Source organism: Mus caroli, chromosome 7, assembly GCF_900094665.2.
Source record: "Mus caroli chromosome 7, CAROLI_EIJ_v1.1, whole genome shotgun sequence".
NCBI classification, from domain to species: domain Eukaryota; kingdom Metazoa; phylum Chordata; class Mammalia; order Rodentia; family Muridae; genus Mus; species Mus caroli.
In genome coordinates, this window is record NC_034576.1 from 83,614,186 (window position 1) to 83,629,432 (window position 15,247).

Below are 15,247 nucleotides of genomic sequence, written 5' to 3' on the forward strand. Positions count from 1 at the left end.
CTTTGTAGACCAGGCTGGCCTCGAACTCAGAAATCCGCCTGCCTCTGCCTCCCGAGTGCTGGGATTAAAGGCGTGCGCCACCACGCCTGGCTTGGATATGATTTTTAAAGTGCAGCCAAAGCTAGGTGTCACACACCTTAATCGCAGCACCAGAGAGGCAGAGGCAAAAAGATCAGGAGTTCGTAGTCATGTGTCTACCCAGTGAGTGGAGGCTAGCCTGTAGTGATTCAAAATGAAAGAAAGAAACAAGGAAGTCAGGTATGGTGTCACATGCAAGAGTTGTAATCCCAGCACTTGAGAGGCAGAGGCAGAAAGATCTGAGTTTGAACCAGCCTGGTCTACAGAGTGAGTTCTGGGCCAGCTCTAGCTATATAGGAAAGACTCTGTCTCAAAACCTGTGAGGAAATGATGGAAGTGAAAAAGCTGTGGAGGGCCAGGCAGGCCTGCTGTCCAGCCCAGCAGCAGGAAGTTGCTGCATGCTCAAGCCCTGCCTGGACTGGGAGCTGAGCTAGGCTTGGGGCTGTGGCTCAGTGGTGAGACATCTGCCCGGAGGTTCTGTGTTCAACCCCTCCCATTGGAGGATAGGGTGGGGGTCCATAATGGAGTAAGAGGCGAATGGGACAGGTGGTAGCTGGATTTGTTAGTGGCGTCACTTGCGTGGGCAGAAATGGTAGCAGTTGTTACTGCGAGGCATTCAAAATCTCAGAGGAATGAGAAGATGTTTAGGAGATGGAGAGCTAAGGCCACTAAAGACTGCTTTGAAAAAACCTTGGCAGCACAAGCTTGTGAACCTGGCACCCAGGGGCCTGAGGGAAGGAGGGTCAAGTTCTAGACCAGCTTGGCTAACTTAGAGGAATGCGAAGGCTCTATATCAAAATGAGAACAAAGGGAAAAGCCAGGGATTCAGCTCAGAAAGGAAGACTTGATAGGGAGATAAAAGGCTAGTTCATGCTAAAAGGAGAAGCCAAGGTTGGGAGGTTTTTCTAGGCTCAGTTGAAGATGAGTTGGTTTTCTGGGCTCAGCTAACTGCTGCCCTGTGACCCCAGGCACCCTTTCCTCTGGAAAGTGCCTGGGCGTGTGGCAGTGTGGCATTCAGTCAGAGCATGTAGGCAAGAGGGAACACGTAGCTGGTAGCCTTACTTTGGGGGACCCAAATTCCCCTTCCACTCACATTAGAATCAGAGTGCCTTCTTGTTAGCAGTAATCCTTCAATTGGTTTCCACTTGCTCCAACACAGCTGTGGCTGCATCTCCAGTCCCTGGATAGGAACATGCCAGACTGGCCAGCTCATCCCACAAGGGAGGGACCCAGAGGCTCCACCCTCCTGGAACAGAGGCTCAGCTGCCTGAGCTGAGGGCTACCTAAGCTCTTGGAGAGAGATCAGACAAGCATTTGAAAGTACTGTGGTATGACCCAGTGGCACAGGGCTGCAATCCCAGCCGCTCAGAGGCTGAGGCAGGAGTATGGAAAGTTCAAGGCCTGCCAGGCCCAAGAATATATAGCTTAGACCCTGTCTCAAGAAAGAAAGGCCTGGGGTGGTGGCAGACACCTTTAATCCCAGCACTTGGGAGGCAGAGGCAGGCAGATTTCTGAGTTCGAGGCCAGCCTGGTCTACAGAGTGAGTTCCAGGACAGCCAGGGCTATACAGAGAAACCCTGTCTCAAAAAACAAAAAACAAAAAAAAGAAAGAAAGTAAGAATCAGGCCAGAGATATAGCTCAATGCTGGTATGCTTGCCTAGCCCATGTGTGGTGGCCACACACACACTGCAGATCAGCTTGAAGGAAGGATAGCTAGCCTGCAGTGTGAGGTAATAGAATCTCATGGATAGAAAGAACAGGGTCTTCTGGGTTTTGTTGAATTCTCATGCTAGGATTTGACTTTAAAATGAGAACAAAGAGGAAGTAGTCCCAGTGAGGGCGTGTGTGTGTGTGTGTGTGTGTGTGTGTGTGTGTGTGTGTGTGTGTGTTGATAAGAGGATCCTGAGGACTCGTTGGCCAGTCAGTTTAGCACAGTGAGCTTCTGATTCACTAAGAGACCTCAGCTCAAAGAGTAGTCATGGAAAAGCAACCCCTGGCCTCTATATGTCCCTCAAGGCCAAGTGTGCACACATGCACCTCACACATTTACAAAGGGAAAGAGCAAGGCATGGTGGCGCACACCTTTTGAGCATACTGAAAGCAGAGGCAGGCAGATGTCAAATTTGCGGTCATCATGGTCTACATTACAAAGTCCGGGGTATCTACACACCACAGAGTGAAATCCTGTCTCAAGAACAATGGGTGCTGTGTCTGCACATTTGAGGGGCTTCTGTGGTCCCAGAATTTGAGCTGTCTTAGAGTGGAATTTAACTTGAATCAAGGAAAAATGAGAATGAGAGGAAGTAGTCCCAGTGAGTGTGTGTGTGTGTGTGAGTGTGTGTATGTGTGTGTATGTGTGTGCGTATGTTTACAGCCTGGAGCTGTGTGTGCAGGGACTGGGCATCTCCAGGATCAATATTCTAGCTAGTGCTGAGACCCTGTGTTGTCAGCGTGTGGATCAAGGTAGAGGGATACTTAATGATGCCAAGTTCCCTTCTTGCCAACACTGTTTGGACCCTGTGACTGTATATTTTGTCTTCAACTTACCTCCATCCCAGTTTGGGGCACTCTCAGTCTCTAGGAGGCCCAGTTAGCCCTCAGAACCTGGCAGCTGGCCATTCTTGTTGGGCATAGCCATGGGGTTGCTTTGCCCTTGTTCAGAAGGCCGTTGTCTGTACTTTGAGACCCAAGTCAGCTAACCCATCACAGCTTGATAAGGTGGTGGTGGTGGTGATGGTGGGAGTTCCTTTTGGGCTCTTCTTTGAAGTTCAGAAGTGAAAGGAAGAGTTAATCTCTCAGGGAAAAGCAAACACTTGATAGACTTCATAGTCTATAGAGAGAGAAGCCCAGCAGGGAGGGCAGGAAGCCGAGAGCTGACTGCTGAGAAGGCCCCAAGTTTCAGGGACCTTGGAAGGGAACCATAATACACTCTGAAGTAGAGGTTGTTGTGACAGGATGGTAATGGCAGCCTTTCTTCAAAGCTGGCGTTATTGCCCAATAACCTCACTTTGTCCTGTGGGGTTGGTTGGTTTGTTTAGTTTTCTGAGACAGGGTCTCCCTGTATAGCCCAGGCTCACAGCAGTTCTCTTACTTTGCTTTTTCCCTTTTGTTTTCTGTGACAGGGTCTCAGTATGTAGCTCAGGCTAGCGCCTAGCTCATAACAGTCATCCCACAGCCTCCAAGGTGCTGGGGTTTACAGGTATGTGTTACCATACCTACCGTACCCAGGGTCTCCACTCCCCCAGCTCCCCCCAGTCCCATGCTTTGAAGGAACAAATGGCCTTTGGAAGGGAGGAAGGTGAAGGAGAAGGTAGACTCTTAATTCCTATAATTAAGTATTTACAAACATTGGTTATATTGGAGGGCCATCCTAAGCGAACAGACTATCCCAGTTACAGATGGAAAAGGACAGTTAGGAAAGAGGCACCGTCACCTCAGCCACAAGGAGCAGCTCCATTTTTGTTGGATTTCCTTTTTGTTTGTTTTGTTTTGTTTTTTTTGGGGGGGGCGTTCAAGACAGGGTTTCTCTGTATAGCCCTGGCTGTCCTGGAACTCACTCTGTAGACCAGGCTGGCCTCAAACTCAGAAATCTGCCTGCCTCTGCCTCTGCCTCCCAAGTGCTGGGATTAAAGGCGTGAGCCACCACGCCCGGCTTTTTCGGATTTCCTTTTTAATTAATTAATAAATGTATAATTTTATGTCTATGGGTGCTTTGTCTCTGCGTGTATGTATCTGCACTGTGTACATGCCCGCTGCTCAGAGAGGCTGTCAGATCCCCTGAAGCTAGAGTTACAGATGGTTGTGAGTCACCATGTGGGTGCTGGAAATTCAACCTGGGTCCTCTGCAAGATGTAGCCTTAATTGCTGAATCTTTTCTCCAGTTCTCTTGCCAGATTTTGTACATCCCCACAGCTTTTGGCTCCTCTGGTGTTTGTTTGTTTGTTTGTTTGTTTGCTCCTTGTTTGTTTCTGCTTGAAAGGCGTGTATCCCTGGTGCATCTCCTGATCCACGGTCTTGCTTCATCCTGACAGGTACCCACTGCTGGCCCTTCCCAGACCCTGATCTGAAGCCTGGGCTTTTTTTTTTTTTTTTTTTTGAGACTTGGTCTCATGTTTTAGTACAACTAAAATTCACTATGTAGCTCAGGATGCACTTGGGTTCATGGCAATCCTCTTGCTTCAGCCTTCCAAGTGCTGAGATGACAGATGGGAGCCATCATACCTCACTTCAGGGGGTCTTGCTTAAAGAGTTAGACAAAGAGAAGAAAAAGAAAAGGGTCAGTTTAGAAGAATGTGAATGAATGGCCAAGCTGCCAGAAACTGGATTCAGGTTGGGCACCATAAACAGTGGTCCTCCCCCGAGCAAGACGGAGTCCATAGCCAGATTCTAGGTTAGGCACCTACAAGATGGACTTAAGATGGTCAAGAGGCAAGGACCATAAGATGCCTGAATCAAGTAGGTTATCTTAGTCAGGGTTCCTTTCCTCTCCTCTCCTCTCCTCTCCTCTCCTCTCCTCTCCTCTTCTTTTCTTTTTAAAGATTTATTTATTTTATGTATGTTAGTACATTGCTGCTGTCTTCAGACACACCAGAAGAGGGCATCGGATCCCATTACAGGTGGTTGTAAGCCACCACGTGGTTGCTGGGAATTGAACTTAGGACTTTTAGGAAGAGCAGTCAGTGCTATTAACCACTGAATCATCTCTCCAGCCCTTAGTCAGGGTTTCTGTTGCTGCAATGAGACACTGTGACCAAAAAGTAAGTTGGGGAAGAGTTTATTCGGCTTACAGTTCCACAACACTCTTCATCATTGAAGAAAGTCAGGACAGGAACTCAAACTGGAAACCAGGAGGCGGGAGCTGATGTAGAGGCCATGGAAGGGTACTGTTTACTGGCTTGTTCCCTACAGCCTATATGGCTTATTGCTTTCTTATAGAAGCCAGGACCACCAGCCCAGGCGTGGCCCCACCCACAATGGTCTTGGCCCTCCCCCATCCATCACTAATTAAGTAGATGTCCTACAGGCTCGTCTACAGCCTGATCTCATGGAGGCATTTTCTTAATTGAAGTCCCTCCTCTCACAGACTTTTAGCTTGTGTCCAGTTGACATAAAACCACCCAGCACACAGGTGAAGTGACTGTCCACTGAGCATCATGCTCTTATGTGTGTGGAGAGGGGTAGGCAGAAAAAGAGTAAGGGAAAGAAAGTAGAGATTAGGGGAGGGTGGTTCAGAGCTGTTCCCAAGACAAGTGTAGGACTGGGAGAGGGAAGGATAATGGGCTGGCACTTTAGAGGTAGAGGAATTCCTGGTGACAATGTTGGAGTGGCAGGCATTTGATTGCATTGCTAAAGGGAAAGGAGGGTGAAGGTCTCTGAGAGGACAAGGTCAGTGTACCTGCTGCCAGGATGCTGGCTGAGTCACCAGAGAGGATGATAGGGGGACCCAAACCTGGTATATGCAGCACACTCAATGTGCATGACCACTATTATTTTGTTTTAGGGTTTTGGTATTTTTTTATTATTTATTATTTATTAAATTCTTGTTTATTTTTATTTTGTGTGTGAATATTTGCCTGCATATATGTGTGTATATCACATGTATGTACCATGTGTGTGCACCATGTATATGCACTTTGCATGTGCACCGTGTGTGTGCTATGTGTGTGCACTATGTGTGTGCAGCATGTATGTGTACTGTGTATGTACACCAAGTGTGTGCACCATGTGTGTGCCTGGTGCTGGTAGAAAACAAAAGAAGCCATCGGATCCCTGAAACTGGAGTTGCAGGTGGTTGTAAGTCACCATGTGGATGCTAGGAACTGAAGGCTGGCCCTCTAGAGCAGCAAGTACTTGTTAATGTTGAGCCATCGTCCTAGCCCCCTTTTCTTTTCTTTTTGAGGCAGGGTCTCCTGTAACCCAAACTGGCCTCGAACTTGATATATAGCTAAGGATGCCCAGGAGTTCCCAGTCCATTAGCCACTCCCGCCAGAATGCTGAGATTGTAGGCATCCATGTCTCTGCCATCCCAGTGCTGCAGAGGTAGAGACAGCAGGGTCTCTGGTGCATGCTGTCCAGCTGCATCAGAGAGCTCTAGGCTCAGGGAGAGACCTGACCTCAAAAAAACTAAAATGAGGAGGCCGTGGATGGTGGTGCACTCAGGAGGCAGAGGCAGGTGGGTCTCTGTGAGTTCAAGGTCTACAGAGTGAGTTCCAGGACAGCCAGGGCTACCCAGAGAGACCCTGTCTTAAAAAAATCCAACAACAACAACAAAAAAAAAGTGGAGCGCAGTTGAGGAAGCCCTGGGGTTGACTTTTGGTTCCCAGCATAGCCCACCCATATACATGCATGCACTCACACAGAGACACTCAGAAGCAGGATCCCACAAGGACTTCCATTTGTACTCTATTACCATTCCTATCTAAACAGGCCCTGACTGCCTTCCACAGTACTGTCTCCTACTGCAAAGCTGGATCCCTGTTCCCCCTGGCTCTCAGCACCACGAAGCTCTAGCAGTGGATTTATGGAGATTCTGGTTTTTCTTCAGGTGTGAGAGACTCCTGAGGGCAGACACACATTCATTTTTGTTCCCTCTGTATCTGACATAAAGCCTGACATGTGCTAATTATGGTTATTTGATAAAAATGTGCTGAAGAGCCATGTTTGGTGGTGCACACTGGAATTCCAACACCTGGAAGGCTGAAATGGGTGACCCATGGATTCCAGGACAGACAGAGGTACACAGTGAGACCGTCTCAAAAAACAAATGGGCAGGAGGGATAGTTTAGCAGTTAATAGTATCGGCTACTCTTTGTTTTGTTTTGTTTTTCGAGACAGGGTTTCTCTGTGTAGCCCTGGCTGTCCTGGAACACACTTTGTAGACCAGGCTGGCCTCGAACTCATAAATCCACCTGCCTCTGCCTCCCGAGTGGTGGGATTAAAGGTGTGCGCCACCACGCCCGGCTAGTATTGGCTACTCTTCCTGAGGACCTTGGTTTGATTCTCAGCACCCACATGGCAGCTTACAACCATCTGTAACTCCAGTTCCAGGAAAGCTGGCGCCCTCCTCTGGCCTCCATGGGCACTGCATGCACATGATACACAGGCATGAAATTCACACAGGCAAAATACCCATAAACACACACACACACATGCACATACACATATGCGCAAATTTACCCTCCTTGTATTCTGAATGAACAACCATAAGCTCAAGGATCATAAATCAAAGGCCTATTCCCCTTTACTGGGAAAAATACAAGGGCCCAAGGTCACACTCTGGGAATTTGAGTGAGTCTCTGCACTGCTAAGCTAGTCCACACTGGACAACACTTTACATGCTCTCTCTTCTGTTGCTGGGCTGTAAACCTGAGAGCAAAGACATTCTCTGTCTCTCCATCCCTGAGTTCTTTGACACCCCATCCTTAGCTTTACCCCATCATCAGGGACTTAGGTAAAAAGCCTGTTTAGATCGTCAGATCACAGAAGGTGGGAAAACTCTAGACAAAAAGGAAAGGGAGCATGAAGAAAATGAATTTTAACCAAACCAACCAAACAAACAAACAAACAACCAAACCAACCAACAAAACAAACAATCAACCAACCAAATAACCAAATAACCAACCAAACCAACCAACCAACCAACCAACCAAACGGCCTTTTTGCCTTTCTGGGCTGCAGAGTTGGCTCAGTGGTTAAAACTGACTGTTGTCCAAGAGGACCTGGGTTCCATCCCCAGCACCTACATGGTGGCTAATAACCATCTGTGACCCCACTTCCAGGGTATGCAGTGTCCCCGCTGGCTTTCATGGGTGCTGCATTCACACAGTACACAAATTAGAAAATTTAGAGAAAATGTTGAAACAGTTTAGACTAGTCCCATGGTGTGCTAAATAAATTAGCCCTTTAGGCTCTGACCCTTGTCCAGTGACTGGCTCTCTGCCTCTCTGTCTCCTTTACACTTGAATGGCATGCATGTCTCCTGTGTTTATGCACATGCCTTCCTCCATCTGGAATAGTGCTTCCCCCATGGTCTACTTGGTGAGCACCTATTTCTAAAATCATGTTCAAGCTCTATCTCCTTCCTAACCGAAACTCACCACTCTGTTTCTTTATGCTTTTATGCCCCTCTCTCTAGTTCTGCCCTTGCGTGTTGCCCCTTGCAGTGTCTTACGTATCAGTCTATCTAGTTATTTTGCAAGCCTCTTTGAGGCCTGAGATCATGTGACCCCAGTTGGTAAATATTTAAAAGCTGGTACTGAAGCTAGAGGGATCTTAACTCATGCATCTTCAGAAGACCCAAGAACAAAGATGAATGGGGGCGTGTGCTCACAACACAACTCCACTTAAGGCTCAGGGATCATTGTTGAAGAGGAAGTGGGAAGATTGTAGAAACAAGAAGTTTCGGTAACATTGTATCTCCTAGAAATGTCAGAAATTATATACATGAAGTCTCACCAACACCTGAACATGACCTGATGAGGGATGATACAAGTAACCATGCTATCATGGAACAGGGAAAGTTCACAGGGCTCAAACCTAAACAAAGAACTATAGGCAATTAAGGAATGCTGAGAGCCAGAGACACAGCCTTCCCCAGGGGAAAGCAGACCAACTGGTTATCCAGTACCAAATGGTCAGCCTGAAGATATACATACATGTAACATTATACAGACTGAGCAGGTTGTATTTACCTGTGTGTGTGTGTGTGTGTAACAACAATTAAAGAAATATTTGTAACAAGAATTAAAGAAAAAGAGGCCATGAAATTGAAATAGAGCGAGCAGGAGAGCAAGGGAGAGTTTAGAGGCAGGAAAGAAAAGAAAATATAGGGAATGCATTTTTTTTTTAAAAAGAGTGTTTTGGTAAGTCAGGAATGAAGGCACACACCTGTAGTCTCAGCAATTGCCTTGAAGCCAGGACTGAGAGAGAGAATAAACAATTTTTTTTTTTTTTTTTTTTTTTTTTCGAGACAGGGTTTCTCTATGTAGCCCTGGCTGTCCTGGCACTCCCTTTGTAGACCAGGCTGGCCTCGAACTCAGAAATCCGCCTGCCTCTACCTCCCGAGTGCTGGGATTAAAGGCGTGCGCCACCACGCCCGGCATAAACAAATATTTTGATGAAGACCTTTGATTGGCACAGGTTAGGTCTGTGGTCAGGGACAGATAAACCCACTGTGGTCACTCCCAAAAAATAAGCGCCAGGTTTAAGCTGTGCTTAGCAGCTCGCTCTGGGAACGGTGAAGGATAGAATCGTTTTTCTAAGCATTAGGACTTGGCCCATTTTCTAACCTTAGGAAATGGAGCCTGAAGGGATGGAAGAGGTTGGATTATTCTAGAAGCCTTTGATGAGCCACGAATCTATGCTAGATACTGCTAAGGGTTTGGGGGAGACACACAATGTATACCCAGGAATCCTGGGCTCCTTTGGATAGAGGGAGGTCACTGAGAGAGGTGACAGAGTATGTCTAAGTAGTGGCCCACAGACCACTGGCTGGTGGCCATCAGTGTGGCCCCTTTCAGGATCTATCTTAAACTCTCCTGCCCTAGGAACTTTTCTCTACCCTCGTTCTACTTGTTTCTCTGAAAACTGAAAGAAAGCCATAAGAAAGTTGTGAGGAGGCTGGGGTTCTAAGGACCCTTTCTTTCTGTCTCAGGGTCGGCATTCACGGAGTTTCTCTGCAGGCCTCCCTGGCTCCCGGGTTAGGCTGAGTAGCTGCCTAAACCGGGGGAGGGACAGCAGCAGGTGACAGCAGCCCCGGGTTATAAATAGGGGCGCGCGTCAGAGTCGGGCAGGAGCCGGGGCTGGAGGCAGGGGCTGCGGTGCCATGGGGTCGCGGAGGGCCGCGGGCCGGGACTGGGGCCTGGGTGGTCGAGCAGGAGCTGGTGGAGATAGCGAGGACGATGGGCCGGTGTGGACGCCCGGCCCAGCCAGTCGCAGCTACTTGCTTAGTGTGCGGCCAGAGGCTAGGTGAGTCGCCCAGGGCCCTGGGTTGCCCCAGGCTGCTCTGTCCCTTGGGTGGTGGCCGGGTGTGGCCAGGCTCTCAAAAGCACTCTGGAGGCCTGGGTGAAACCGGGGCCCTCAAACTTTCTCAACCCTAAGGCCCTGAGGACCCTCTTGGTACCCTTTTGGTCCCTTGAGGGTCCCAGGGTTTCAAATGTGTGGCCCAAGAGGGGAAAGGCCATAGTTTGGAGTGATTTTACAGGGGCCCTTTCCTTATTTCCCTCACCCACACCAAGCTACTCCCAGGGCTGAATTCCACAGTTAGTGATAAGGGGATCCGGAGTGGCTGAAATTCCTCAGGCTTCAAAGGAGGGGACTGCTGGTTGATGGGTGTGGGGGGAGCCATTAGAGGCTGTTTAACTTAGAGTGAGAGATCGGCCTTGTGATAACTGAAGTTCCTCCCCTGGGCCTAGGGCTTTGGCCTTCCTGCACTGTGTTGTGTCTGGTTGAGAGGAAGGTGCCAGGAGTGCCAGGAGGTGGCTGTTTGTTGGCCTTGTCTGGGGATCTAGGGAGGATCTGCGGCTTGAAGCTCTGAAGGAGTCAATTGCCCTGCCCAGTGGGACCCAGTAGGGGTTGAGCTGGCACAGGAGGGGTGGGACTGGTGAACCCTTTATTGGCCTTGCAGTTAAAGAAATGTGAAGGCTTTGTTTTAGGAGCTAGGTTATCCCTAGTTGCAAAGGATACACAGACAATAGGCAAGCCTTGCAAAAGACACTCTAAGAACAAGATGCTGACACCCAAGAACAAGTGCATCGCCCTGGAGACCCGGAGACAAGAACTTCCTGCCCCTTGTGGGCAGCTCAGCTTCCCTCTTCTCCTGAGCCCGTTTTTCCAAAAGGAAATGTAGCAGGGTGGGCCTTGGAGTAGGCTGTTACTTCTTAGCACCAAAATGTGGCTTGTGTAACTTGCTTCTCTGAGACACTATTTACAGACTTCTGCTCTCTGCTCAGAGACAGAGAGACAGAGAGAGAGAGAGAGAGAGAGACAAATACAGAGAGAGAGAGAGAGAGAGAGAGAGAGAGAGAGAGAGAGAGAGAGAGAACAAATACATACAGACTCGAAGGACAGTCAGGAAAAGCCCTGGGCACTTCCTGGATTGTCAGAGTCCTATTGACCTTGGAGTTGGAAAAGTTCAAATGTAACCGGAACCTGTTTCTGCAAAAAACTCGGCAAATGGTGTCACGTGTTTGGGGCAGGACTGAGGGCCGGTACTGTGACTAAGTCAAACTCACCCAGGCTCCTGGGTTGCTGGGGGTTGTGGTAGGGCACCATTTCCCCAGTTGTTGGCTCTGTGGAATGCTGCAAGGAAATGTGCACGTTTATTGTGCTCCTTAGTGAAGCAGCCTGCCCTGTGAGAACCTCGTGCCTCTAACTTGTCACTGTGACTTATCGCTTATCTCACTAGGCTAAGTGATTTATCTGGGTATCACTTCTTTCTGTATCTGGCCTTTGTCAATAGCAGTGAACAAAGAGGAGAAGAGGAAGCAGGGTTCTTCTTGGAGATGTTGCAGTGGAGGAAGGGAAGAAAGGATACTTTGAAAGCCAGGCAGAGTGGAGTGAGTTCGGAGCTGTTAGGAACAAGGCTGGAGGCTTGGACCTGGGGATGTTTCCTGGCTGAGCTTGTGTTAGACATTTTTATAGTGTATCAGCCAGAGGGCGGGAAGTGAGAAAAGTTTGTCTGGCTTGAGTCCTTGGACCTTGGTGGGGATGCTGTAAGATGACTGTTCTTGTTGGGTATCCAAAGGCTCCGGACAGGAGCAGTGGGAGAGGATTTTCTAGCCCTGGACTTGGGATTGTTTCCCCTGTACTCTTCCACCCCCTGCCAACTGGCTACAGACCCAAACGGGTCCTGACCAGAGCAGCCAGGTTTGCTTGGCTTCTGGAAGAGCCTATGGCCAAAAAGGGATTGTGAAGTGGGCTGAGCTCAGGTTGGGGGGAGGGACAGTTCCCAGCACTATGGAAAGGTCTGACTTGTGTTGGAGGATGGGCTGCACAGTCTGCTGCCCCTCAAATGACTGCCTTCCTCTGGAAGTGGATGGAGCCCAAGAAACAAAGAAGGGGTCCTTTGAGGACTTTACTAGCTCTGTCCAGCTCCAGCCCAGGGTCTTGGCTGCGAAGCAAGTTCTGCCCTCCATTTTGAATTCAACATCTTTTGGGTCTGCCTTTTTTGTAGATCTCCTGCAGAGCTCTTTTTGGTTTTTTTGTTGCTGCTGCTGTTTTTGTTTGTTTGTTTGTTTGTTTGTTCTGAGGGACAGGGTTAATCTGTGTAGCTCTGGCTGTCCTGGAGCTCATTCTGTAGACTAGGCTGGCCTTGAACTCAGAGACCCGCTTGCCCCTGCACCCAAGTGTTTGGATTACAGGCATGTGTCACTACCACCTGGCACGCTGTGAAGCTCTTAAGGGGTCCTTCCCATGGGCCCTAAGGCTGGGCTTTCCCTGGGGGCTATGGACAATTGCCATGTGGCTGGGGCTCCAGAGTCTATGTGTCCCACACTTCCTGCCTGCCCCATGGTCCTCGGGGATGTTTCTAGTCTCATTTCAGTTCAAGGATATCCAGGGCTATGTAGGTCCAAGGCAGATATCTATTCCCATGTGGCTGTCCTATCTGACAGACAATGTTTTGTTCTCCTAGCGATGAGGAGCTGACCCCTCTGGGAGGATAGTGTGTGGGTAGGCTAGAGTATTCTAAAGAATCGAAGCAGAGAATAGGCAATAATGACCACCTTATGTGTGACACTCAGAAGTTTGTCAAGTCCCTGGCCTCTTGATTCACAAAGGCCCCGATTCTGTCGGCTTCGTGGGAAAGGAAGGGCTATGGCACTGCTCCCAACCACTTTGAAACAATCTCTGCTGTTCCTCTTGGGTAAGGCAGGTTGTCTAGGGTGTTAGAGAAACTAAGGCATTGGGCCAGAACTTCCTGGAAACCATTTATGTCCCAGCATAGGTGGCAGCAGCAGGATGGGAAGCCCCCAGCTTCCATGCCTGTCCCCGTAGTTCTAGGCCTATTCTTTCTGAGTCCTGAATTCCTACTCTGCAACAGAGGCATGACCAGAACTCTAAAACCCTTCAGCTCCAATGTTAGCGGTCTCTGATGCTCCCTGGCCCACCTCACACTCCACACACCCAGAAGCTCCGCTGTTCCAGATTGGTCAGCCAGGCCTCCACAAGACCTGCCTTCTGATGGCCTGGTGCCTACAGGGGCCTCAGATTCTCGGCCTGATTAACATGTAAGGTCAGGGGCCTGTACAATGGTTCAGCAGCTAAGAGAGCTTATCTGCTTTTCCAGAGGATGCAAGATTTGGTTCCCAAGATCCAGGTTGGGCCTCTCACAACTGTCTGTAACTACAGCTCAAGGGATCTGATGCCATCTTCTGGCCTCTGATGGCATCTGCACACATTTGGGCATCTTCCCCACCCAGTGCACATGACTCAACATAATATAAATCAGGCTAGAGTAATGGCTCAGCACTTAAGAGTGTATGCTGCTCTTTCAGAGGACCTGGTCTCCGTTCCCAGCACCCACACTTGGTGGCTCACAACCACTTACAACTCCAGCTCCAGGGGATCTGATACTTCTGTCCCTCTGTCCTCCTAAGGCACCTGCACACACACACACTTTAAAAATAATAGAAATAGACCGGACGGTGGCAGCACATGCCTTTAATCCCAGCACCCAGTAGGCAAAGGCAGGTGAACCTCTGTGAATTCAAACCCAGCCTGGTCTACAGAGATAGATCCAGGACAGCCAGGGTTACACAGAGAAACCCTGTCTTGAAAATTAGTTAATTAATTAAGTTAAAAAATAAAATCTCTCTCTTTCTCTCGTTTTCCTGTTTTGTTTTGTTTTGTTTTGTTTTTCAAGAGAGGGTTTCTCTGTATAGCCCTGGCTGTCCTGGAACTCACTCTGTAGACCAGGTTGGCCTCGAACTCAGAAATCTGTCTGCCTCTGCCTCCCGAGTGCTGGGATTAAAGGTGTGTGCCACCACACCCGGCTATAAAATCTTTTTTTTTAAGATAGTATTTTTCTTCTTTTTTTTTTTAATGTGTAAATATTCTTTTTGTTTTGCTTTGTTTTGTTTTGTTTTGTTTTTCAAGAGAGGGTTTCTCTGTATAGCCCTGGCTGTCCTGGAACTCACTTTGTAGACCAGGCTGGCCTCGAACTCAGAAATCCACCTGCCTCTGCCTCCCGAGTGCTGGGATCAAAGGCGTGCGCCACCACGCCCGGCTTATTTACATTTTAAATGTTATTCCCTTCTCTGGTTTCCCCTCTGAAAGTCCCCTATCTGCCCCCCCCCCCAAATAAAATCTTAAAAAATAAAACCATAACAAACAGACATGCAAGATGAAGGCTGAGTGACAGCTGGGCCAGGAAGGAAAGCTGTGTGAAGAGCCAGAGTGGGGGCGGTGGCGAGGCCTCACTGGCTCTGCTCAGCCTCTTGCTCACGTGGGGGTGGAACCTGCCATTTTCCGTTGTAAATTAGAAAACTGGCCCAATGCCTCTCCTTCCGAGGGAGGAGGTCCAGACTCAAGGGGAAACCGCTCAGTCCCAAGGAGAGGGACAAAGGTAGTGTGTGGTCAGAGAAGGCCAGAGTTGGCCAGTACCTGGAAACTAAGGGAGGTTGTGCCCACACAGATTTTTAAGGCTCCAAACAAAGGCGCCTGCGGTGTGTGTGTCTCGTCCTTTCCCTGACTCTTCTGGACACGCGGCTCCCACTGGGGGTTGGGGGTGGGTGCAGGACCCCTCCTGTTTGAAAATGCTGTTCCTTTTCTCCTCTGCCTCCTCTCATTAAAACAATCACGATTACCCATTATATGGGTAGCACTATGTTTTGAAGGCTGTGTGGGCAAGAGTTAGCTGAACAGAAGAGAGACCAGAAATGGTAGCCTTGGGTGTGTCCTTTCCAGTAAGGGATGGGCTTGGCTGCAGTAGAACCTGGATGTCGGAAGGGATTGTAAGACGACCAGGGAGGATCTTCCTTGTTGACATCGAGTTGAATCTAGACATACTTGCAGTGGATATACTGCTGCGTTTTCTACAGAGCAGTGTGTGAAGTCTATGGTGGTATACACCTGTAATCCTAGCACTAAGGAGGCTGAGGCAGAAGGATCACTGGGAATTCAAAACCAGTTCTGGCTACACAGTAGGTTTGAAGCCTGCCTGGGTTTAAT

General features: G+C 48.9%; 1 protein-coding gene across 1 annotated transcript in view; it reads left to right on the forward strand.

The window, feature by feature from the left end:
• The first annotated feature begins 9,873 nt into the window (after positions 1-9,873).
• The window catches only part of Alpk3 (alpha kinase 3), a 47,720-nt gene continuing 42,346 nt past the window's right edge, over positions 9,874-15,247 (forward strand). The window contains exon 1 of the mRNA XM_021168860.2: positions 9,874-10,045. Coding sequence (XP_021024519.1) covers positions 9,903-10,045 — 143 coding nt within the window. The 5' untranslated portion in view covers positions 9,874-9,902. The remainder of the gene's footprint in view (positions 10,046-15,247) is intronic.